Source organism: Maylandia zebra, linkage group LG9, assembly GCF_041146795.1.
Source record: "Maylandia zebra isolate NMK-2024a linkage group LG9, Mzebra_GT3a, whole genome shotgun sequence".
Taxonomy (NCBI): Eukaryota; Metazoa; Chordata; class Actinopteri; order Cichliformes; family Cichlidae; genus Maylandia; species Maylandia zebra.
The window spans coordinates 2972716-2999886 of NC_135175.1; the positions used below are offsets into that span (position 1 = coordinate 2972716).

The following is a 27171-nucleotide window of genomic DNA, read 5'->3' on the forward strand; positions in this document are numbered from 1 at the left end:
AACATCTTTCTCCTCGTTCTTTATTGTGCTCCACATGCCTTCGTATCTTTGGTATAAGACTTAAATACCACTCTTGGTGACAAAGATCCACCCCTGGGAACACACAAAGGATCTCATTACAAAAAGAGGGAAGACATAGCCAGCTGCACTCAATCTTTGCCTTTGTGTGCACACTGGAAACAACACATCCATAGCGTTGGTTAGTTAGTTCACTTTGTTAAAGACATACAAGGGTCCATAGCAAGAGAACATTTACAGAAAGGCACAGATTTAAAAACAAACTGGTTTTCAGAGGTCAAGACAAAACGTAAAATAGTCCTTTCAAAGGCCTTGAACAACATAATAGATGGGCCGATAGTTATCCCTGCTGCTTATTTGGTCAGCTTTGTCTTTTATGTTGGGTGCTAACATAGCTGATAGAATTGAGCAAATTCCAAATGTTCAGCAGATGTCTGATCCATCCCACGTGGCCTTTTGTCTTTAATGTTCTATTTGCGTCATAAATTTCTTCTGAAGAAACTGTAACATCTTCCTTATTATCAGTTTCACCCTGTCCAAAGCTGGGACGCCGGCACAGTCATACAGATCGCAGAGATGTTTCTGCCACATTCGAGTCATTTCCTCCGAACCACTAACACCATCAATATTAGCTGGTGGATGTTGTAACATCACTCATTCTTTTGATTACTTTCTAGAAATCATTGACAAACTTGTTCACCATTGTTTGCCAGGGATTGAGATCTCACAGTGTCTTCATTCCTTTTAAAACATATACTTAAATTATCATTTGTGCTTTTCTCATATTTAAACAGAGGAACATATTTATGCCTCCCTGACTCCGCCCTAGCTTTAAAGACCTTCTGGCCTCAGCATGAAGCTCTCATTCCAACCTGGTTCAGCACATTTCAGTCTTACACAAGTAAGGACTCCACAATATTTTCATATAAAGAACAAAACTCAGCCCCATGTTGGGGTTTATACAGCTGACATCATTACATGCACCAGGATGTAGCTCAACCTTACCCAGCCAGTCTACTTTTCCATGCAATAAGCTGGAAGGGCAACATTGCCTAAATTTAGAGATGACGGCACATGCTCAGTAAAAACAAGCTCATAACTAATACTCATAGACTCTACAGAGTCATGGCCTCAGCTGTGCAGGTACAGTGATGTTGTGTGCCATGCCTCACTGCTATGGGTGTAGCTATTATCAGGCGAAAGCACTACTAGAGCTACTGTTTGATACATCCACATTCATATCACCCACAGCAAAAACACATATAGAGGCACTGGCCTGAATAAAAGACATGACAACCTGTTACGATAGTCAACCTCATTCTGGGGACACTCGTGAGGAAACTCTCACTGGACTGGGCTGCTGCGTTTAGCGGTTTCTGGGGCTTACTCTTTCCTTTCCTCACAGCCAAGCTCCTCGCAGGGAACAAAGGTTGGGCATGCCAGCCCTGTTCCTCTGGCTGAGGAGGTGGTGCTATAGGCTCCTGTACATCTTCCTCCTCATGAAACTCCTTCAGCTCTCTGGATTTTACCAGGCAATGTGTGAAGCTCCTTGACTGCCGTAATCCGACGAGCCATAGCGACCACTGCCGGCTCCAAGTCTTCGCTAATGCTTCGCTATGCTTCTAAGGCCTCATGCATGCTCCAGACTCAACCACCACTACATACTGCTGAGTAAATCGGAGGCGTCCATGCTGCCAAATCCAGGAGGTAACAACTTGAACAATTTCATCCAAGAAGTGCAACACAAATCGGAATACTTTCTCCACACTCATTAAGCCCTTTAAGGCAGTCCTTAATGTTGTTTGTGTCCTGTTGGGAACCCTGGTGTTTGACAGTGTACTTGAGTTGTGCACACCTCAAACAAACAGCCACACGGACTCTTCAGTCCAATGACATGAAACATTTTTCATGGGTTATAACACGATTTCATCATGTGACTTTGATTACAATAAAGTACAAAAACTCATCACCTGCTCTCACCTTCCCATCAGCTGTTTTTGGAAATAAAAAGCTGACTTTATTCATGTATGTGCAATAACTCGAGCACGCACGCCACACCCGCAGCCGTATCTACCAATGCATGCACAGGGACTCATGCAAGCTTAATCTGATGCTGGACATTTAATGCTGTTACTTGTCTTGCATTTCAGCAGTGCATGCTGGTTACAAGCTTTCAAAACAACAACACAAATATATGGATATCTAGCATCGGGAATACCAAGCAAATATCACACACAGACACAACTAATGAAACGAAACACAAACAGAACGCAATAAGCACTCACAATGTTTCAATGTGTGTGTGTGTGTGTGTGTGTGTGTGTGTGTGTGGTGGGAAGGCATTGATCAAAGCAGCTTAATAGCTAGGTTCAACACTGTACTGTTCCTGTTGCGAGCTGAAGGCTACTTCAGTCCTCATTACAGCCTCCGACAGGAGGCAGAGACAGGAAAGGAAGGACAAGGAAATGAATCCTCTGCAACTCTGAATCTCCATAAATCACAGCAGCACACAAAGAACACTTTAGCTCGTCTCAGAAAGCAGAAACCTGCACACACAAACACAGAGCCACATGCACGTATGCCTAAATTTAGATATACACTTTAATGGGAGACAAACACACATGGAGGCTGCATGCACACACCCACACACAAAAGCAGCAGCGTCAGTGCATTTTATTTCAACTCCTCATCTGGCTGCTGTAAAAACAAGCCTGCCCCAGTGGGCTGGAAACTCTTTCCCTATTAAAGTTACACTTTTTCTAAAATCCAGGTACGTTAAAACAAGTCACTTCCTGGCTGCCACAAGCAGGACTAATCCCCAGGCAACTCAAGTCACATGTTACTGAGTGACACTGCTACAAATACAGTATTTTATTAAAAATGTGAACTTGACAGAAAACTGCCCAAAAGCTTTGATCTGTTGAGTTTCAGAGCTCAAACTAATCTATACCCGGCCTAAAAACATGCAGATCATGCTGCAAGGTAGCAGCAGTCCAGATCTTGAAAGGGGGCAAATTTACACGAACCAAGGGTTTCTATTTTTATGACCTATTCGCAGAACTTTTTGACCATATGCTTGAAGCTCAGTGCCAACTATATCCTAAATATCTGCGGGACACCACAGCTTCTAATGCTGCCCACTAATTATCGCCATATATCTGCACCCTCATCGCATTTTTTCCTGCCCCAAGGCTTTTGACCATAGATAAAGGTTGGCAATAAGAGGATGGAGTAACCCCCCGCTTTTGCACCTTGCACATCCTGACCTAATGATGCCAAGAGGACAGTGCATAAGCTGCCAAAACATTCTCCATTTTAACAGCCTAATTAGCAAACTCCAAGAACAAGCCTGACTTCAAGCTGAGAATGAGAAGGTGGTTTTTATTTAACTGCAGCACACTGGTGACACCTCAATTATGGTTGAAGCAACAGCCGTTAACGAATCTGATGCACCCAAATGTGTGCTTCAACAACACCGCACAAAACAACAACAGAGAGACAAAACCACAGGAGGACTTAGAACAGGACTTACCTATGATGGAGAACCCGCCGAGGCAACAATCATCACAGAACATGGAAAATAAAATCAACAAAATTAACAATTACAGTTTGGCCTTTTGGAACCGTTATACTTCAAGGAGACGGGGTAAGAATTGTTATTGCGTAACACCTTTAGTGAAAAAACAGGACACCTGCTTTTATTTTCCAACAAAGACAGGCAGCTACAGTAGTGAGGAAAACAGAGTTAACTGGATGCAGGGAAAAGAAGACAGCGTGACACCATAACCCCTGGATGCAAAGGAAAGGGATAATGATCACAGGGTTAACAGAGACCTGGACAGAAGAGAAAAGTACAGGTTTCGTTTTGATTTGGTGAAGATACCTACTGGTGCTGCTAGGAAGGAAGACTGTGAATGGTTAGTAGTGTCACACCTGTCAACAGCAACACTGTTAGTCATGAGAACATCTCAGCAGTGCATCATTGGGAACAGGATACTACAGATAAAAGGGATGTTTCAGTTTCTTTTAAGTAGTTCTGTATAAGGTGCTGATTCGTACTCAGTGTATTATATTCAGCTTCTTCCCAGTTAGGAGATGCAAAGCGTATACGTACTGTAGGTGTTTAAAACATCAAAGATGAGGCCCCGCTAAATGAGCAACTCTGTCTTCTGCAAGGTAACAGTGCTGTCTTTGTCAAAGTACTTATTGCTGTTAAGATAGAGAGGTGATGGCTTCAGGAAACTTGTGTCTAGTAGTAGTGTTGAGTCCTGAAAACACTCTAAATATAGCTTACAGTTACACTGACCGTTTGGCTTCGAGTACTGATTAATACCTTATACGATCCCACTGCAATGAAACCCAAACATCCCTTTAGAGTCAAGGCAATCCACAGCCCTGTTGGTCAACACTTCAATCCATGCGTTAGTCACTCAAAAACAGCCAGCAAGCCTCAGCCAAGTCTTTAGACAAATGTATCCATGCAAGAAAACAGAACGAATGGGTGTAATGATTGACATAACCCTTGATGAATATAATACACCCAAGCAATCAGTTCTGCTCAAGATCTATCGGACGTCAGTTTCAAATATGGGAAGTACCCAAGCTGGATTGCAACATGCATGGCAACCATTTGTCTACATGTTTTAGTTACTTTATGTATTTCTACGTTGTCCAGGGGTGACTACAACCAACCTTCAACGAGAGGAACATCTTGATTGGCCACAGCTGGTTCTTCCATGGGATCAGCAAAGCTGGGAAAGAAGGGCTTAGCTGCAGGATTAAGACCAGATCCTGGAACTGCCAGAGGGGGGACCGATGGAGGGGAAGAGGGGCTGGTGACAGGCGATGCCATTGGAGAGAACCTTTTAGCTTCTGGGGAGGTTGGACTCTTAACAGAGGATGAAGAAGATGAAGAGCGTGGTTTCTTGGATTGTTTTGGGGATGATTTGCCTTCTTTGAGCTCTCTGGCTTGGAATTCCTGTGCCGTAGTTTTTGGGGAACGGAGAGGTGCTGGGCTTGGGGTGTCGAAGTTTAGGCCTAAGGGTAAAGGATGACCTAGCGCACCCATGTCAGCAAAATTAAATAAATCGCTGTTGCTGCTCATATTTGAGCTGTTCAGAACCCATGAAGCATCAGACGGCGAGAGAGGTGGTGCTGAGGCTAACACCTCACCTTCAGGGGAACAATTTGGGCTTGGCTGGGTGGCAGGGCTGAAGGCTGAGGTGTCTGCCTCAGGCGTGGCTTGCTCACAACATTCCTGGAGAGAACTGCTGTTGTCAAACATGCCGCTGTCTACCAGATTACCAACTGCTGCTTCATTCTCTGGAGAAAAGGGTGGTGAAATAGCCTCTTTGCTGTTGCCCAGACTTGCATTTTCGGTTTCCATCAAGAGATCAAATGGGTCACAACATGGAGGGGCCACAGGGAAGGAACCGACTGATTTGCCGTTGGTGGTAGAGGGCATAGTAAACGGAGCTGCTGTGGCTTTCAGCTCACTGTTCAGGACCAGTGGGCTAATGGGAGCAGCTCCTGGGGAGAAAAGATCCTGAGACAGAGGGGAAGATACCAAGCCTTCATCTGGGTAGACCTCCTTTTTCCAGGGGCTCTGGCTTGAATCTTCATCTGCCAAGTAGGCCTCAAGGTTGTCCAGAGTTGAACTCCCAAGATCCATCATGTCCTCCTCTGTAATGTTAGAGGTCACAGCAGATGAAGGAACAAATGGTTCTGCCACTCCCCACTCCTCTGGAAGCTTCTTTCTGCTCTTCCCCTTCTTCCCTGGGCCTCCACTCTTCCCAAGTTGCTCCTCCCAACCACCCTCTGCTTTATCCCTCCTTGGGCCAATCCTATGATAGAACTCCTCTGTTGGTCGGGTGCTTTCTCCCAGTGCTTGCATCTCAGGGTGGCCCTTGCTCTCCAGTTGTTCGTAGGATCCCTCATCTTTCTGTCGTCTTTTCTTCTTCTTCTTTTGTTTTCGGTCTGATCCATCCCTGTCCCTTTCGTCGCCTCCAGCATAGGCAGCGCTCTCACGGCTAGGCCAACTGTCAGGTGGGTCCTCAGGGCTGGCTGCAAGATGGCTGGCATGTCGAGCAATCACTGTGGTGACACTTGGAGTAAAAGGGAGGTCTGTCGACAGGCAGCCAGCCTGGTCTGGCCAGCCTAAGGCACCTTGTTGTGGGTGAAGAGGGCATAGTTTAAGGTAGGTAAAGATAGATATGTGCATATTAACTTTTTTCCCTTAGTCTAAAACAAACAATACAGAGAAAGCCCAAAAAGTTGATTCAGGGTTGGTTTGAATCGGGGGTCAAGGAGGCCATTTACGTGAAAAAGCAAAGACCATCTCTGAATCGAGGAGTATGAGGTACTCATGGCCATTGATCAGTGGTCTTTGATCAATGGTTGTTGATCAATGGTCATGACAATTTTCATACTAATGATCACGAAGCTGACCTCACAGCCCATTGTTCATTCAGTGGTGCTAGTTTGTACTGTTCATAAATGTAGTGGAAATCTGGATTCAGCTGAAGAAGAAGTGAACTGGATGAAACGTTTCTCCCACGGAAAACGTCCAGATGAACAGAATCAACTTTTTGGGATTTCCTTACCTGGATGATTGAGCATGCACCAAAACGGACAGATAAATATCACACAGAGGCAAATAAATCACAAGATAACTGGGATACTGATTACACAAACAGCGTAACATTTAGAGCCTCATTTCTGTTGCCCTTTAGTGAAGAAAGTGTGCATGTTCTCATATTCTTTAAGAGGATCTACTTACTTACAGTGGTCATATTGGCAATATTATGTTTCAAATAATAAGCTCAGCTTATTTGGAAGTAATCAGAAAATAAAAAGGTTTCAGACTAGTCCAAATGCTCAGTTTCACACAGTTGTTTCTTTATAATGTCAGTGATTGGAAATAGTCTTTATACGGTCATGGCAGACACACATATCAGCACACAGGCTCCGCCCAGCAGCTGGTTAAAGTTTGTGCTTGTGAGGGGCAGCCAACCAGAATAAAGTTGGATTTAAAGGAGAGGAGGGGAATTAAACAGTCAAACTTGTTTCAGACAATGGTTGAAATGTGGAGCTGCACAGAGGCCCAGTGAAGGATTAATGAAGAGTCTAAGAATCAGCTACAAATGGAAATAATACAACTTTAACACAGAGCGGATAAAGTAATCCAAACCAAGCCGTGATAGTCTGAAGATTTCTTCTAATGTAATACTGACTGATAGTGACAATTAAACACACACACACACACACACACACACACACACACACACACACACACACACACTTATATGCAGTATATGAGCAACTTAAAGGATGGAGACAATAGGCTAATTTTGGGCGACTGACTCAGAGCAGCCTTGAGGACAAGTACATTGTGTACACTCACAATTAAGCTAGTAGCAAACGACATAGCTTTGTGCAGGCACATGAGAATGTGTGCATGTAAGTATGTAGTACCTAGAGTGAAGTGCCCAACATGCACACAATGATAGACACAGAAAGACGTGGAAAAAATATCAAGAAGAATGCTTAATGGTCCCACAGAAAGGAGGTCAAACACAGGTCACTTTACTGTAACTAAAGCAGACTCCATTAGTTTTGTGCCACAGTTTAACATTGCTTCAGTAATAGAGGGCATTTATAATGGATGGCAGTAGTCAACCTGATTTCAGTCTAGAAGGGAGACGGTAAAGATAGGATGGCGAATGCAAGATACAGGAGTGCTAACAAGAGCAGCGGGGACATCGTCCGCTGAGAGGAGGGGTGGCCCAGTTTGTTTCTAGATCTCAGGTATATACATAAAGGTACACAGCTGAAGAAGAACAGCTAAAGTGGAGCAGCTGTCAGGACCCACACAGTACAGTACAGCAGCTCTCTGGAGGACCATTTTTCATATTAACAAACACATGACACAACTGTGCTCTGTATGTATCAGGGGAAGCAGAAACACATCAAATGAAAGTACTGCAGTGTTTGTGGTGCAAAGGCTCGTTATTCTGGATGTTTTCTAAAGGACTACAGATGGAGTTTGTTACCGTGATTGTCACAGTGGGATAACGTTACAAAAACTGTAAATGTTCCTGACCGGCAGTACCAACATGCACATATCAGCCACAACATTTAAAACACTTATATGTGAAGCGAACAGCATTGCTTATCTCAGTGTAAACTTCCAGGGCTGAAACGCCAACGCGGAACTGCCAGAAACTACAATTTGTCCAACGGCCAGTTTAGGCTGGCTCCAAAATGCTCATGATGTCAGACTTCAGATATGAAATGAGCATGATTGGTACAAAAGTGGCAGCCGTGACTCAAACAGCTCATCGAGTAATTAAAAGGTCAGTGGTTTGATCCCCACCTCCTCCAGGACGCATGTCCACATGTCTTTTGACAAGATGCTGAACTAAACGACCCTGATGCATCCTTCAGGGTCGTGTGTGTGTGTGCAATAGTTTGCAAGAACTTCAAGTCAAAGAGTCAAAATGACTGTGTGTGAATATGGCCTGTATTAAAAAGTGAAATGAAATCTCAGAGAATAAAATATGAAGTGAAACTGGCTTCAAAGGGGTTACGAATCAACAAGCATACAGTAAGATTTACAAATATAATGTGACTGCGATCCTCACCCAAGATTTTACAAATGTGTACCTCCAAACCCGAATAAATAGCACGCACCACTTCTTAAGTTTGGCTTCACACATTGGAAAACGTTCTTGTTCAAAACAAACCTACCACTTACAAAAGAAATACAGTGAATGCAAAAGTATTGGGCCCCCTTGAACTTTCCCACATTTTGTCACAGTACAGCCACAAACATGAATCAGTTTTATTGGAATTCCAATTCCAATGGAATTATTGGAAGTGGAGCGAAAATCCAGTCAAAGTCCAGATCTAAATCCAATCCAGAATCTGTGGCAAGATCTGAAAACTGCTGTTCACAAACGCTGTCCATCTAGTCTGACTGAGCTGGAGCTGTTTCAAAGAAGAATGTAGATGTGCAAAGCTGGTAGAGACAGACCCTAAAAGACTGGCAGCTGGAACTGCAGCAAAAGGTGGTTCTACAAAGTGTTGACTCAGGGGGCTGAATAATTACGCACACCCCACTTTGCAGTTATTTATTTGTAAAACATGCTTGGAATCGTATGGTTTTCGTTCCACTTCTCACGTGTGCACCACTTTGTGTTGGTCTTTCACCTGGAATTCCAATAAAACTGATTCGTGTTTGTGGCTGTAATGTGACAAAATGTGGGAAAGTTCAAGGGGGCCGAATACTTTTGCAAGCCACTGTAGACACAGATCACGTGGCATGCCCACATGGAGCTTTAAGACAAATTTCATGCTGCCAGATTCAAATCCCAGCGGGAAACTGGGACATCTGGGCTTCCACTGTATTCGTGTATGTTTTTTTTATTCTATCGTTTGTTTGTTTTGTTTTCAAAGTGGTCATCATACAGTTTATGGATGCAGATCAACAGAAAGGTTTGCTAATTTTAGCTGACACCCTACCGCTCCATCCAAATAAGGGACTCTAAAAAACTTTCAAATGGACTGATGTGTCATTATCTCACAGCAGTTTCATGTTGCAGATCCTGGCTTTCATTTAGCTGTTACTCTGAGGATTTCTAGAACTCTCTAAGATGTCATACCCAGTTTCTTCTGTACTTTCTAATATATCTTCATTTTGTCAATAATGGCAGCTGCAAAGTCAGAAGTATTATCTTACAAAAGTATTTAACATACAGTTTCTTAGCCTTTTTGGATATTTTGTATTTTAATGATGACTCAGGATATCTCTGGAGTACAAATGTCTACTGGGCCAGAATGATTATTATTATTAGATTATTATTTGTACATGGTTACATCTGCTCAGTGCAGTTTGTTGTTGCACTGTGGGCTGTCAGTTGGTGTCATGGCAGTCAGACGAAGGTTCAAGCATGTGCAGTCTGGATCTTGAAGAGGGAGGGGGCTAGGGTTTGCTGCAAAGTTGAGTCACTCTGTGTTCCCGAGTGCTTCACAGGCAGACATAAAACACACACTTCAATGGGCAGCTGTAGAAAAGCGGCTGGACTTTATCTTGAAGACTTTTCACCTCCAATAAGAGAAGCTTCTTCGGTTCTAAGACCAAAGTGGAGGAAGATGGATGGACACTGAGGTGAATAGAAACCTCAGCACTGAAGTTTACCTGAAGCCCCCACACACACGGACCAGTACCTCCTCTTTGACTCCCACCACCCTCTGAAACACAAACCTGGAGTAATCAGGACCCCACAACATCGATGATCTTGTCCCAGATGCCTTAACGCCCACTCACATCTTGTGCCAGGTGATCTGAGTAGGTCACATGATAGGGTGAGGCAAGTTCTTACAATGTTTTCACTGGAACCTCTGCTGATAATGACCACGCCCCTTTTTCCACACCTCATGTGATGAGGCACGTGATCAATAGGCTCCTCCTTCCTCTTTAGGAGCCTGTTTGTTGGTTTTGTTTCTGACTCGAATTTATTTTTTACAATTATCCAAAAACATTTGTCAATAATGACAATTAAGAAAACAATACTGATGTTATTCAGGAATATTTTATTATTATTAATATTATTATTATGTGACTCGTCTGCATTAACTACACTGTGACTGACACAATCTGAGTGAGTGTTTGGAGAAAGAACCTGTAGTTTGAAGACAGTATGTGTGTGGCTGGATACTCTGAGATCAAGCCTCAGTATCAGAAGACTGCAGACACACATCGTTGGGGTTCTACTAGATTTAAAGGTTCAGCCTATAAATCTACATGGAGCTGAGACAGCAAAGAAACGACACTGCATTATGCTTCTCCTGCCCAATGTAAGACTTTTCCTTACTAGGAATTTTGCTGATCCTTCAGGATTTTTACCCACGCTTAGTGTTTGTTTCCTGCTCCTGCTATTTGAGACTGTTTGGGAATTTACAGTTAGATCCATAAAGTTTTGGACAATGACCTTTTTTGTAGCTTTGTGTCTGGATTCACCACAGTGAACTTTAAAACAATCTGACTGCAGACGTCTAGCTTTAATTCAAGGGGCTGAACACAAACGTTTCAGGAATGACAGACATTCTTAAACATAGCCTCTGTGTGTACAGTACATCACATTTGTTTTCACTCCTGTAGCTTTTCCTGGCATACACAAACCTTCAATTTTGGGGTCTGAGAAGAACAAGCCCTGTTAGCTGATCTAAAAGGGCGTCTAATGGGTGCATGACTCTGCAGACTGATTAACAGCCGACCACCTGCAGTTACAGGTGCCTCGGCTGCTGTGACGCTTTTGTGCATTTTAGCACAGCTCTGTCAAGCGACACAAGCCACAGCAAGACAACAAGTAAGACTCTGCTTCTCTAGGATGCACGCACAGTGAACTGGAGAGCAGCAGAGTCTGCGATCGGCCGGTCCAAAGTCGTAAAGTGTGGACAGTGAAGGACACAGACAGCTGAGCATGTCTTTGTGCAACACAGAGATCACTGACCTGCACACTGACCTCCTTTCTGCAGCTACACCAACATGTACAGCACGAGTGACGAGCAAGCATAACAGGAAACACTGCTTCCAAACTGAGCAGTTATTGTGGTGCAGGGATTGGAAGAAGATACACACACACCTACATTATGAGGACATGCTCTTAGACACTAAAGGTTCAATAGTTCACTGATTTGGTCAGTTCATTTCCAATTGTGTTTTTGTCCACATCATTCAAGTATGTGTGTTTCAAAAATTATTTCAGGTGAGAGTGCCAAGGTTCCCTTTGCTACAAGCCATTTATGAGTATTCAAACCAAACCACGTGATCCTTAAAACATTTTCCATCTTCAAAATTAAAACTCAAAGTCAATCAAATACACGGTTTCAGCCGCAACACACATGCAACAATACTCTTAATCTGTTCTCACTTCAAGTTTTGACTTAATTTAAGGGAAAACAAGAAAAATCGACACAGTTTGAGCGAATTTTAAATGCACAGGAAATGCAAAGGTGCTGATCCGTAGACAAGCTATTTGGAGAAGCTGAAACTAAAGTTACCTTGTGCTTTAGTTTAGATTAAAAAACCAAAACTGGCGTTGAAGAAAAACACTGTGGCGTGTGAGTTCAATGCATGAGTCTTACCTGCTGATACATCCAAAGGGCTGCGAGGAGCTTGTGGTTCGGGCAGCATGGGGCTGTGCTCCTTAGGGGCGACTGATCCTGCTGGAGGTGTGAGAATCTGAGGATCTGCAATACTTGGAGGCTTTTCTGCTTGAAGGGGTGCAGCTCCCACCTCCACGTTCATCCCAATCCCTCCAGGCTGGGAGAAACCTGAGGAACAAGAAAGCAGACAAACAGGTAAACCTTCTCTTTGCACCGACAGCATTACTCACTGTGACATGAAGAGAAGAGGAAGAAACAGTAAGAAGGTCAAAGAAAACACCACATACAACCTGAATGCAGTCAACATTACAGCTCTGAATACGCTCGTAGAGGGGAGGGGCCTGAACATACACAGCATGTGTGAGAGATGAGGTCATGAACGTGGTCGCAACAATGAACGAGACTCTTCACCTGCATGAGTCCCAAACTGATGCACGTGTCAGCTGTACTTGTATAGGTCAGAGTGTGTGTGTGTGTGTGTGTGTGTGTGTGTGTGTGTGTGTGTGTGTGTCCAAGCCTGCAGGGTGTTTTGGTGGCCCAGAGACGACAGGTCTCATTAAGACAACAATGAGAGCTGGCTCTGCAGAGGCTGGCATGGTGAAAGGCATAACTCAGCCTTATAGCTCACACTGTGAGTGTGTGTCACTCTGCAAACTACCAGCAGATACCAAGCCAGTGACGGCTAAAGCTCTGCATGCAACCAACAAGGGTCACGTCCACAAATGCAATTCGTCAGCGTGGACAACTATTGGCTATTCTGGGGCAAAGTTCCTGGTTGGAAATCGCATTTTTAATGAGGAAGGAAATAATGAGCTGTAATCATCCACAGTGATGAAGGCTAAGGTATGTTTGCAGAGACAGAGCACAGCGATTGTTCTGGCAGGCAGAGCTTCAGCGCTGACATTATAATAATGGAAATATATATATAAATGAAAGTCACGTGCTTGAGTCCGCTCCCTCAAAATGTTTTTGTTTTTCTTTCAGCATACAATGCCGAAATCAAATACACCAACAAAACAGGTACAAATACAAGTCAGTTCACCAGTGGTGTCCAACACTGACCAACAAAGACTCCAAACGTTGGACTTGTTAACTGTAAGTTTTACAACTTCTTCCACTGAGAAACAGCAAAAGACCAAATGCAGCTATTCAAACGTCTCTTACTGACTGCAGCAGGGTGCTGGAAATGTCAGCGCTCAGGCTGGTTGCTGCCTCAGGGACTTTGCTTTGGTAGTAATCGATTCAACTATGAAATCCAAATCATATCAAAGAGTGTTTGAGTTTAATGTGAAGCTAAACAGAGCGCTCACTGTGAGAACGTGTTAGCAAAGCCAAAGAAGGAAAGGCTCAAACACAAGGAAAATCACTGTGATCCCAACGCATCCATTTTAATATGGGATCAATTTGAGACTTCCTGCTTGAGTTATCGTGTCGCCCGCTCAGCCGTCAGCTGTGAAAGGCTAGAAATACAGATACTTACGATATGATGCTGCAGCTACTGTACCGCCAAAATTTTAAGAAGCCATCAACAGCATGTGAAGACAGTGACTTTAGCCCAGAACACATATTTAATAATAGCACACACATACATGATAATTAGTCACACAGAGTAGTGCAAAATGCAGATGAAGCCTGGAAAGCAAAAGGAGGAACGACTTAAACTGGAGCAACACCAGAGTAAACACTGGAGTAGCCGCCCATGACCGGAGAAAGCTCCGCACAATAAATGGTCATGAGAATGAAAATGTTGATCTCAAATGTGTCTTCTGTGACGGAAAGATAAAAATGGACCTGGCTCTGAAGAAAGGAGCTAACTGACAGTCTCTGCACAGAGAGGTCAGGAGTGCATGATGCTCAACTTCATGACTTCAGTGCTACTCGGCTGCTCTGAGGTTAACACAATAACCCACATATGCACACAGGATACAAAGCCCTTACTTCAAATATACACAATAGATAATTACAGTGTTCATATTCTGAAATATGACAATATCAAAGCTGCAGACACAACGCAGCACTTCATCATGTGTAGCAGGCTCTCCATGCATGAGCGAGCCCTGTGTTTGTAAGTAGGAGACTCTGTAGTGACACAGACCCCATCAGACAGTGTTGCTGAGTAATGATAAGCATCATTCAATTACATATCACACACACACACACGCACACACACACACACACACACACACACACACACAGTTAATATCTCAGCAGCACTCACATCTGTGATTCTGTTAGAAGGAAATATTGGGAGGATACCTGAAAACGCTCCCATCAGGTTAGCATCCATCTTTTGTGCGGGGCTGGTCTGAAAGCCCAGAGGATTAGAATAAGTTGCCACGGAGACTGGCAGCAGGGAAGGAGGGAGCAATGGAAAAGGTGAAGACAAGAGAAGAGAGAGAGCAATGAGACGCAGGCAAATATATGGAAGAGAAGTCGACTGAGTGGAGGTGTGACGTGAGGGCAGACAGCAAAGAGGAGAGCAGACACAAATCATTATTTATACTCTATATACAGTCTATGTTGCTCTGTGTTGGAATGATGCTAGAAATACTTTACACAGAAACACGAGTGGGAGTCAGAGGAGTGGCCCAAAGAGGCTGAGCCGCTCAATCTTTACTTTAAAACGATACATTTAAACTACATTTAGACAATAATTTGGGTTTTTACCATGTAATGCACATAATTTGTATCTACACTGGACAAAGACAAAAACCATTAGTGAATAAGCTGCATGGGTTTGGAAACGTGGTGGCTACACTCTGAGGCTGCTCCACCATGCAAAGCAAAGTAACGTGAAGCTCCAACTGCGCTGCTTCTCTGGGCCCGAGCGCCTTTAAGACGCGCCCAGGCGAGGAGCAGCCAACGTGAGAAGCTTTTTGGAAATCACAGAGAACGACTGATGCAAACATTTTAATCAACAATTCATATATAAATATTTAGACAGATATTCAATGTCAGTTTTCTTAAATCCTCCCTGGACATCATGCTTCCAGTTAGTGATACACTTGCTTTGTGTGTATATGTGATGCCCAAAGTCTATCTAGAGCTAATTCTGAGACAGAAAACCTTGAGATGGTTTGGATATGGGGCAGTCACTGGTTTGGAAGCTACAAAGTCAGACTCGAGCACTGGTCCAGTCCAGTTTTTGTGGTCAAAAACGACATCATTTCCTGAAAATGTCCCACTGTGACCACAGAAGGTCCAAACGATGTCGTGAATCAGTGTTAACAAGTTAAGATGAAAGGACGATACTGTGGAGCCACTAAACTCTGTACCTGATAAGAAGTCTGAAGCCAAGGCCTGCTGCTGGTCAAGCGAGTGTGGCCACACCTCCCCCTGCGGCTCCGGGTGCGACGCTGCCGTCTGTTCCCCCGAGGTCAGTTTACTACCTGCAGCCGCAACACAGATGACTGGATGTTAGTTCACTCGCCTCGGTGATCATGCTGATGTCTTCATTTTAATGACACAAGGCTACCAAAATCACACAAACATGCTGGCATACACATTACACAAATACAACAGGCATTGCCAAAATATACACAGTTGCACGGAGGGTTCTGTTGCACGAAAGAAAGACGCACACAGACACACAACTGTACTCTCACCTGCTAAATTTCCTCCAAAAGCAGATATCCCAGTGCTACACAACCAACAATCAGCAGTGTTTGCTATGTGCTGCTCAGTGCCTCTGTCTGTCTCCACTGCAGCCTCAGCTGGCTGTGAGCTACTAACACTGTGAACCCCCAGTCACACATACACACATGCACACGCAAAATCACCACACACAGGGACACAAACACACAGACACACACACGCGATCACAGTCGGGGAGTCTGGCTTTGGCGTGGTGACGTTTTACTGTCTGTCTAGTTCAGGTCCCAGGCCCCGCCAGCTAGCGCCTCCCCTCACACTGCCTGACTTCGCACAGCCCTCTCCTTTCCTCTCTAACCCTGTAATCATGCTTCAGCTCTTGTCCAACAAGTCCCAGACCTCCAACTGACTGTTAGGGTGCAAGAGGTTAAAACGGAAAGAGTCTGCGGAATGAGGACGAGGAGGGAAAGGCAGGCTGGTGTCAGCGAGGACGCAGAGAGGAATTGATCAGACGTTTCAGTGAGAAGAGATAAGAAAAGCAGAAAAGAGGATTTCTAGGATGAGCGAGCGTAAAAGAGCAGACAAACAGAGCAAGCAATAGAAGAAATGGGAAGGGACTGAGGAAGGGGAGTAATGGAGGGAGGGGAGTAGCTGCGGAGAGAAGGAGGGATACACCGTTGGCAACCCTCTCCTAGCTGTGTCCACAGAGGGTGACAGTGAGGCGAACAGACAGGACGCCACCCAAAGTCAAAAAAGCTTTCATATATCAGACGTGCACGGGGCCGTGGTGGGGTGCGCATCGTCTGTCTCGACAGGAGGCAGAAAACACTCCGTCGGCAGGGTCACCACTCGCTCAAAAACACTGGTGCTCGAGCTCAGGCTGGATTGGGTCGGTCCCTCTGTCTCCCCAATGAGATCACAGGCTACATACAATCAAGCACATATTTCTACTGCTATGGTTCTGTCCAAGGTGCTGAAACCAGCAGGAGCGGAGCCTGAAGTGCACAGTATGGAACCTTGCTCCCTAATCTGTACACGAACCACCACTCGATAAAGAAGATTAGGAAGATATTTCAAATATTTTCAATTCGCTCTGCTTCTGTGCTATTATTAGAAACACCATACTGTCTGCTGGGCACCCATCACTCAAAGAAAACATCTGTAAGGCAACAGTAGAAGTTGTACTAGCAGCCAGAACCAATCAGTCAGAAGCCTTTGTAACCGTGGTCGCTGCACGCTTCGTATGACCTTGCTTCACTTCCAGTCAGAGCTGTTACTACATGTGGGGTTACAGCGCTCCACAATCCAGCATCGACCTTACACCCACCCATATAATAACTGTAAAAAAGAAAAGAATGAAACAAATTACTTCTACATAAATTGCACAGGTACATTGGGAACAGTTCATAATACCGCCCACTAGTCCAATCACACCACGGAACATTTATTTTTCTATGTTCATGCAGCACTGGCGGCTCGTGGAGTTAGCGACATATGCTAGCTGTGGCAGCACAGTCAGAGATGCATTTTTAAAAGTCTGCACGTCATCAGCAGACACTAACTGCCTGCTAAAGACTTGCTGGGACTATCTGAAGGCTAAGTGACCCACGAGACCATTGCCGACCTTCACCACACTCTTAATGGTGTTAGAGTTTTCCAGAGTGATTCATGATGAGAGGAAAATAAATGTGCATGTGTAGATTTAGTCCAAACGGTTCTCATGTTTCCTCCTGTTTCCGAATGTGTTGGTGGGTGACCGGAAAGCGTAACATACCAGCGATTTGTCACATGGCGTAGCGTGTTACGCTTCAGGAGTACGAATGTGTTGTAAAGACGCTGAATCCTGAAGCCTAACAGGACTCTCATGTTCCCAAAGCCTCTGGGTTAAACTTGCCTTTTTGGATCTTTGTTTTATTTAACATCAATTATGCTGATGTGCATGATGGCTGGATGTTCTAGTATTCAATTGTTCTTTTATGTTACCAATATGAATGTGACTGTTCTCCTCTTTCAACTACCAGAACTTTGGAAAGCAGCACATCCTTTCCAGTAAAATACCAGGAAGTTAGTCAAAGTTAAGCCACTCCATAATACTGCCAGCTGTCCAACTACTTACAATGAAGATGGGAAATATTGATTCTTGTTCTGCAAACTTTAAACCACTTACACTATATTTTTGGTCTCCTTTCCTGTAAAATACCTGCTAATTTAAAATGAAGAGCGTGCTACTTAAAATGACTTACAATGTAATTACTTCTGCCTACAACATGCTGATCGCTCATGCCTCATTTCCTTGTACCGATCTTGGCACGTTCACAGATATCTGCAGAAAGTTTCATTTCAATATTAGTCTTTTAATCCACTCTGAAGTCGTCTGCACATACTGTCTGCATCACACCAGATACAGCGTCCACGGGGCTGAAATTTGCACTTAAGTGTTCACTTTTGTGTGAAACAATGGGGTCTGGGCTTGGTGAATGTTTTTGCACCTCAGGTCTTTTAGCTTAGACAAATTTTGAGTAGTTCAGCTCAGTCCGCGGGGGAAAATTTCATGCTGGATTTGTGCTGTTGTGTTTAATGTACCGATGGTGAACTGCTCAGCCTGAAAGAGGGACGAAGACCGACTGTGAAGCAGCACAAGTGAGTGCAGGTAAGTGTGTGCGCCAATTTGAACAGCTCCTAGCAGGCGAGTCAGTGCGCAATAGGACGCTCATTACAGCGTCAACACTCATCATGACTGCTTGACCTTTAACCGTCTCCCTAGAGGGCAACACTGAGCTCTGCTGGCTGATTTTGTTTGAGCATTGCTAACTTTGCAATGCAAAGTTTAAACTTTGGGGAACCTCAGATTCTGAAAACTTCTGTTGTGTGTTATTTTTAAAGAAGTGTTAGCGCTAGCAGACTTTTCTTGTGGTATCACCACAGATACTAACCCCAAATTGCTCTCTGATGGATCCATCGGAGTATGAACGTGTGTGAATGTTAGCTATGAAGCACTTAGAAAGATGTGCTTGTGTGAATGGGTGTGAATGGGTGAATGCACAAGTTGTGTGAAGCGCTTTGAGTGCTCAGATGAGTAGAAAAGCGCTATGTAAGAAGCAGTCCATTTACCATTTGATGGTAACAGGCTAGCTTTTGGCTTTCTAACATTTGTCTAGAGTTGAATGTTAACCAATGTGTCCGCATCTGTTAAATTAAAAAAACAAACCAATAAGGAAGTGAAATGGATCAAATGTGTGACACATCTGAAAGCAGCAATGTTTTCATGTAAACGTGGAAGATCATAACTGCAAACCTGCTTTTCCTGAACCATAAGATTCTGCAAACGCCTGTTCAGATGTAGTCATTTCATCTTTCACATAGCATCTGGATGCGGCTCACACTGAAATTTATATTCGGTGAGGTGCTGGATTGATTTAAAGAGGGGAAACCAGTTCCACTCCAGTTCCAGTCTTACATTTGTAACGCCTAAGCTGTCATGTATGGCTTATTTTTTAAAGTGGACATAAAACAGTAAATGTATGAGTTTAATTTAATCATTTAACTCAAAAACTGTCATATATGTAACTCTGTGAAGCTGGATTTAAGGAGGAAGTCTTAGGGGGTCGCTTTTGTACCTGGCTGCAACAATGAGTTTTATGTAAAGACAGCAGGGTTGTTTGGCTATCTGAACTGAAATGGAAATGCACCTGTTAGCGCTAATGTTTGGGTTTGGGAAAACAGCAGTTTAACCCACATACTCGTTAATGTTAAGGCTTGGATTTGTTTTAGCCGTGTGCTAAAGAGGCTCCAGAAGAGGCGACCTTTGAAATGAACTCCCATTTGTTAGCACAGCCTTTGTGCTGAAAGTGTTTGAACAGGCACTGATTCCATAAAGAAAAACGATTTGCTTGTTACGTGCTTGATGCTAACAGATTAACTCCGGTTCTTTCAGCTGGAAGTTCAGCTCAGTTGTCTTGGACCACTTGATCTCTAAGGGTGGTCACATCAGCACTGCTTTCACCATCCAGCTGTAGGTCCAGTAAGCAATCAATGCTGCTAAAAAACAAGCCTCCAAAAGCAAAATCCCTCAGCTAGTATGAAACAAGAGGGTGCCTTTGCCCAGTAAGGGCTCGTACCTCAAAGTGTGACTTTTGCCCGAGAATAATAAGTGGGAGTCTTTGTGTATTGAAAGCTAAATTCTGCATTACGTAAGAGCTGCTGCTGCTGGGGGTTGCCTGACCTCAGTATGAGGACAAAATATGGCAACACAGACTGCAGCAGCTACTGCTTAGACACATCAGAGGCATCTGAGGACACACTCAGAACTGCTCTGCCATAACTGCACGCACAGAGACACGCTGGCACGCACGCACGCACGCACGCACGCACGCACACGCACACACAAGCTTTGCTTAATCCTACTCATGCATGAACTAGTTGTAGAGGGGTCATTGTAGGACTCGTAGGACAAGTTCAGGATGCAGGAGTCAGCCAAGGAATACAGTCAGTCTAACTTGGTTATGACCTCGTGCCTATGACCTGACCTAACAGCTACGACTCTAGAGCAGAATTTTAACAGCATAGCTTTGGATGAACTGGAGTAGACAGAAAGGACTTTGCTTTAAAAAAAGTGCTTGTGTGACTGGGTGAAAGTGAGTAAAGTGCTCTGAGCGCTTCAGCAGTGTGAAAGAGGGCTTTATATTCCCATTTACCTACACTGGAGTTGTGAAAGTCATAATGACTGATGGGACTGATGATCTGCGATACTTCAAGAGTCACATTTAGAGTCTGTCTGTATAAGTGATTCTCATCCTTCAGAGACAAATCATAAGCTCCCCATGACAGCAGCCCCATAAACACACCTCACTAACGTCACAGGAGAAGAATTCTTGGACCAATCCAGTTGTTCAGTGATGACGCGACGAATCCTACTTCCGGGTCTAAAGTAGTCTGCGTTTAATATGGCTTTTGTGTTGTTAACATGTTTAATGTTTTGTATTTTCTTCTATTTGATCTCAAAAAGCTCCTAAAACAGTCAGTGATCACTGTTGACCTCCCTCGGCTTTTATTACCACTAATCATTTATTTAAGCTCAGTTTTTAAAACCTTAGGATGTAACTACAGCCCAGCCCATGCAGCAGTATATGAATGACTAACCTCGTATTGTGGATGGATTATCTCAGTTGTTCTCCTGGCTGAAGTTTGGTCCTTTTACAGCATCCTGCCATGCGATTACATTTGTTCCTGACCACCGAGAACACTCACGTTAACTTTTATCCAGTGGAAAAAAAGTTAGCTTGTTTATATTATGCTAACATAGCTGTGTCGCTAGCGGTCACGTAGCACATCATTATATACCAGCTAGCCAAACTTCAGTAACCCTACAAACGTCACTGCTGTTTAGTTTTCTGTCTTCATTTATGTTGGAAGTGATAGCAGAGCTGTACGTTTTAATTTGTTTCCAAAACCCCGCAGTCAGGACATGCTATATTGTATTTAGATAGAAGCTAGCGAGCTAACTCCCTGATAACTTCTAACTCCGTTAAATGTCATAAATTCCGTTTTCATGGATGCCTGGATGTTAAATTCAATTGTTACACCTGGTAGAGCAGAACGCTGATCATTTTATTAAAGATGAAAGACTTTAGACAGTTTTTCAACTCTCAGTAATGCCATAGTGATCGTTTGATATATGGACCTGCAGCGGAGTTTAGGCCCAGACACGGCTAGTGACGTCAGACTGAACAATCAGATAGCTGATTAGTAGTTCACCTATTGACCAATCACCTTTGAACAGGCTCTGCTTACAATTACAAATGAATCTGTGAAGTATCAGCAATCAGACTCAGTTTAGCTGATTCAGGATTTCAATTTTTAGCCATCTTGAAAAAAAAATACTGTACAAAGGTTATTCCCATTTCTGTTTCTTTTCCATGTATTGTTCCATGTTGCTGTACTTTTAGCCAGGTAACAGTTACCTGCATGTTAACTCTGATCTGGTATTACACTGCTGCAAGGTAAACACATCTCAAACCCTGCAGGACTGTGATGTATTTGCTGCTAATCGTCAGCTGACTCCTTTGTCCAGCACGTAATCTGTCTCAGCTCCCATTCAGAAAAAGATGAATTCTTACGTAACCACAATTAGGGACCAGAACCGCACCCAAAATAAAATAAGAGACATCGTAGGTAAAGAACGGGGTCACTAAACTACATGGACATGAAAGGCTGCAACACAGTGTCAAAGAAGCAACTGTGATGTTTCTGCTGCTCTGCCAGATAGAGGGACTCTGTACCAGGCCTGACCAGGACAATGGGCTTGTCAGGTCAAAACAACACAGCATCACAATAAACATTTCCACAGCATCAGTACAACGACAGGGTCACAGCAAAGACTCCAACCTGCTAAATACAGTGGAGCTTTAAACAATACTGTAAACATGCTCTGGCCTTTACAGTATTGTAAAGTAGGTATGAGAGACTGGTGGATGGGACAGCTGTGAACAACAGTCAGCACAGGATCTTACCCGGGGGGAAAAACTTATTTTTGTGTAAAGCAAGCTTACATTAAGAAAACAAAAGTGCAGTAAATCACAAAGCCTGCACAGATCCGTCGTGAACTTCCTATAATAGTGAAAAAGTACAGAGCGTGCTCTCTAAGAATGAGGCCATGGCCTACTTGGGATCTTTAGGAATCCTTCACTGTTTAGACAAGACAGCTTGCAACTAGGTTCGTGGCTATGGTGTGATTTCTAAGATAAAATGATGACAAAGAAGTTTCTCTCATGTGAAGTGCTCTGAGCACAGAAAGACCCACGACTGTGAAGCAGTTCTACGAAGGGCTGTGAAAAGTTATCGAGCAAAAGAGTCGTTAATGTGGCGACAATCAGAGGACGTGCTGTGAGTGCATGTCAGGCACAGAGATCAGATGGTTTTAAAATGAGTGGAACATCCCGAATGACAATGCAGCAAAACACAAACATAGTTAAATATGTGAGGACAGCAGCTTACAGCAACCACACTCTGCTTTACCAAAACGGTCTAATCTGGGTGGAGCTGGCAGGCGAGGCTGCTGTCCTCCAGCTGACCTCCTCCTCTGCCTGCTCCTGAGCCTCTCTGAGCTGTGATAGGAAGCATGAAGCGGCCGGGTCAGGGCTGCTGCAGGACCACGGGCGCTCAGTGACGGTTCATCGAGGGGACAGACTGCCGTTCGCCCCTGACAAACATCGACGGTGTCTTGTTGATTCAGCCACGCCACCGCATTAATCATGTAGTTGGAATCAGTTTGAATCCAAGTAAATTTCTATCCACCGTTCCTGGAACCGTCCTCCCCGAACTTTGTACTAAATGGAGTTTATGTCGAGGTGTGGAAGCTGCATTTCATTGCTGTTTAAAACTTTGCTTTACAGGGTAAAAATGTGAGCGAAAACAGAACAAGAAAGATAAGGGAGGACATCACATATCCTGAGAAAGGATTAGGAGAGCCAGCAGTCCCTCTAAAGTCATGGACGCTGTCCAGAAATAACCATATGGTACTCTAGTGGTCCTCTGGATACTGAATCTGCTTTTATATCTCCTGCAGTCACCGTCTCTGAAGGTGGGCGTGGCCTGAAGTACACCCTGTTAGCTTACATGTAGTCATCTCGAACTGTTCCCGCAGATCTTTCCTGTGTGAAACACTACAACACAGATGTAACGATGAAGCTGCACTAATACAAAAATCTAACAGACCTGTGAGGGGAGGAGGTCGAGGTCCTGGAGGAAACCAGGCCGTGGACAGCTAATGCAGTGATGAGACTAATGCAGCGTGTGAGAGTGATGTGCACTGACAGGCAGGAGAGGGGCAAGGTGTGTTTGACGTGACGTCTCTGTAGCGCGAGTGTGTGTGTGTGGGACCTGCAGACATCTTTAAAACACAAACGCCCATATACATACTGTAGCTGTCAGTGGATCCTTCCTCCCTCCATACGTTCTCCCACTCTGTGACCCCTGTGATGTCACTGTCTCCCCCTCACCTCCTCGTCTCAGCCTGAAAACAAGCTTTGGAATGAGAAACATTCCCTGATCTTCTTCACATCAGTGATTGTTGGTTTCTGTTGTCAGGACTAAGGAGATGAATGACCTCTGAGGGATTTCTGACTTCTTTCTTTCTTTTCTTTGCTCATATTTGCAATCGTGCACGCCTCGCTGTTACGCATCACAACCGGCTGTACTAAGCCGAGCGGGCGGGGGGGCGTTCAGCTCCAACCAGCAGGGATTTCTCAAACCTGTCAAAGCAACAGATGAACGGGTGCACGCTTCAAAGTGCAGTGGAGAGCACAAGTTGTTGCTACCCTCCCAGAGCATTTCCCACATAACGCCACACTCAGATCTCCACACTCAAGAAGAGTGGGTGTGGTGGCGTACAAACACACATGCATCCATGCAGGGTTGCACAAACGCATACACACACCTAATATAAGAGGTCGTCACGCACAGACGGTGGAGACAGAAAGCTTCACAGAGGGAGGAATTAGGGTTTTTTCCCAGCTTGGGGATTAAAGTCACATCATGAATATTTTAAGGAAAGATTTAGCATTTCTACCAAATCACTTCAAGTAAAATCAGGATGTGAGAAAGTCAAGTCGCCCAAATATGTGCTCAGCTACAAGTGTGAAGTTATGGTGCTTCGATCGCATGAACCGTATGTGACATAACTGAAACCAGGCCGGTGTGGCTGCTGAGGCTTCAGACAGCTGGCAGATTTGTCAAATACTCCAATGTTTTTGGTCATCTTGGTCACAGATCAGCCACAACAAATGAGGAAATCAAGAAAATAAGACGTCAGGTTTGAGCAGCAGACTGACAGCAATAAAATCTTCTATTTTTAGCCTTTTAGTCTAAAGTCTGAACAAACAGAACTCCAAACATTATCAGGAGAGGACTTGAGTTTATGGTACTGTATGTCTTTACTGTGTGATGCTATATAAAACATATATGACTAAAGTCTTCAGCTCTTCGCCTTCACTCAGCCCTTTAAAACACACTTTAAAGGTGCAGTCAGCCATTTTTTGTAAGTTATTCAACAGAAAAAAGAATATTGTACTCATAACTCACATTGATCACGGGGTAATTATGTCTTAGAAAAGACTGATGGATTGTCATAAACTTAATTCAATAAAAACACATCGAAACATGGACCTGTCATCTTGACCATGGCAACAACAGTCGCCTCAATGCGCTTTATACTCTAAGGTCGACCTACAATAACACACATATAGAGAAAACCCAACAATCATATCACCCCCTATGAGCAGCACTTTGGCGACAGTGGGAATGAAAAACTCCTTTTTAACAGGAAGAAACCCCCAGCAGAAGCAGGCTCAGGGAGGGGCGGGGCCATCTGCTGTGATTGGTTGGGGTCTGTTTTATGTATGCAGCTGGCAGAACTGGGAAGTTGTACTTGAGTAGTTTCTTACTTTTACTCCCTACATTTTTAAACACAAATCTGTACTTTCTACTCCTCATATTTTCAAAACAGGCTTGTTTCTTTTGGTTCAACATGTGAGGAACGTTATTATTTCCTGTCACTGCACGGCCTGCAAACATCACACCGATTTGAGCCTGAACAGTAACACGTGCACTGTTCGTGTATTAACCACCAGAGGACGTCACATCAACAACTGCTGGTGTCCGGAAGTTGCAAAAGGGAGTGATCACTTTAAGTGGCAGGTAATCCAAATGCAGGGTTTCTATCAGCTCCACAAACACACAAACTGTTTGTGTGCAGTTTGTCTCACAGTGTGTTGCAGCTAAAGGTGCAGCTGAGACAGGACAGGAGAGAGGCTAACCGAAGGATGCTCAGTGGGGTTCGAGAAACTGGACGTTTCAAGCTTACATGTAAATTATTATTATTTTCCTTCTTTTCTTCTAAGTGAGACTAAAGTTTGGATCCCATCTACTGCTATTATTTGATCATTACGTTAATACAGCACGAGGCTCAGTTAGCTGTGCACAATAGAAACGTCCTCCAAAGAGCTACTCTTACTTTATTACTTTGAGTACATTTCAGAGTCTCTACTTTTTAACTGAATCACTACTTTACTGGAGTATTTTTTCAACAGTAGTATTTATACTTACACTACTGTACTTAAGTACAGAATGTCTGTACTTTGTCTGGTGGCTGGTTACCAGCCAAATATTTCGTATTCGTCCATGTTTCATGGCTGCACATTCAGGCTCAAGAGATGAAGGATTAAACCTAAAGCGCTTCGGAAAGAGGCAGAGCGCCCAGCAGAATACATTTGGACCCAGGAAGTCGCTGCCCGGTCTAAGCCAATGGACACCTCATAGGGTTCATTTGGATTAGTTAATTTTTCTTGGTATGAACTAGATGTTAACTAGAAATTCATAGATCGATAGGAAAAGAAATCAGAACCCTGTTCTTCATGTTTCTGCGAGCTGAAATGTAACTTTACCTTTTAAAAAAAGCCTGAGCGCACAAACCAAAGGGAGGTGCTCATCTCTGACATTAACACTGACAACGTTCCTCGGAATATCAGTGTTCATGGCACGACTCAGATAAACTAGTTTGGTTCATAGTAGCAGCCGGTTCGATAAGTGCAGACAGGTTCTTCATAACCTTAATGTCTCTGATCAGGGGAAAAAGAAGCCGTGGGGAAGGTGGGAACTCTCTGAATGAGAACGTGAGGCTACAGGAATCTGCTGCTCCATGGAAACATGATTCCCACAGTGTGAAAGATGGGAAACCAAATCCCACAACTTCAGCTCACACAATACTTTTCCTTAATGTAATTTGGGTGTTGAACATGGTGCCCGTGCTCAGGCTCCTCCGCCCTCTGGCCCGCCTCCACCTCATCTCAGCACTACTGTGACTGCCTGACGCAGACCTCCGCCGTGCCATCCGTGATCACTGTTAGTGCGGTGACCTCACAGCCCGGCTCAGGTGAGCGTTAGGTTTGCAGAACGGACTTTAATAAAAACATCTGAACCGTGACGAGGTTTTTGATGATGCTACAGTGTTCAGACGGGTTTCCTTCATCAACAGTTTTAATATTCCACAAACATTTCTTAAAGTAAGTCGAATTATCTAAAAATAATACATTTTCCTCCCTGTGTTGAACATTCTGACAGAAAGCGTTCGAGCGGCGTGTTGCCAAAGTCTTGCCATAAAAGCTGAAATCAACTTAACCTGCACCTGACTCAACCTGCTCCATGTAAGGAGGATTAATCCCACCATGAACCTCCGACACAAACTCCATGCTTGCTCTTCTGCACACTTGTTTGATGGTAATTTGTTGTGATGGCAGCTTGTCAACCCAAATGTACTCGTAAAAAATAAGCTTAATGTCCATTCCTGCCAAAAGTGACCAGTTTGGTTGTTTGGCACATTTTTCTGCAGTTCAGCTGAGG

The 27171-nt window shown here is 44.0% G+C and overlaps 1 protein-coding gene across 11 annotated transcripts in view; it reads right to left on the reverse strand.

The window, feature by feature from the left end:
- Nucleotides 1-27171, reverse strand: part of LOC101469991 (uncharacterized) — a 108382-nt gene that overhangs the window by 41227 nt on the left and 39984 nt on the right. For 7 of the 11 annotated variants that reach the window (XM_012924036.4, XM_024799549.2, XM_024799555.2 and 4 more), the window contains 4 exons: nt 15462-15575; nt 14443-14529; nt 12166-12354; nt 4711-6183 (listed from right to left, as the gene is read on the reverse strand). In XM_012924036.4, the coding sequence (XP_012779490.3) occupies nt 4711-6183; nt 12166-12354; nt 14443-14529; nt 15462-15575 (1863 nt within the window). Of the gene's footprint in view, nt 1-4710; nt 6184-12165; nt 12355-14442; nt 14530-15461; nt 15576-15791; nt 16047-27171 lie in introns of those variants that run through there. The other 4 variants (XM_076887890.1, XM_024799552.2, XM_076887891.1 and 1 more) reach the window with 3 other exon arrangements.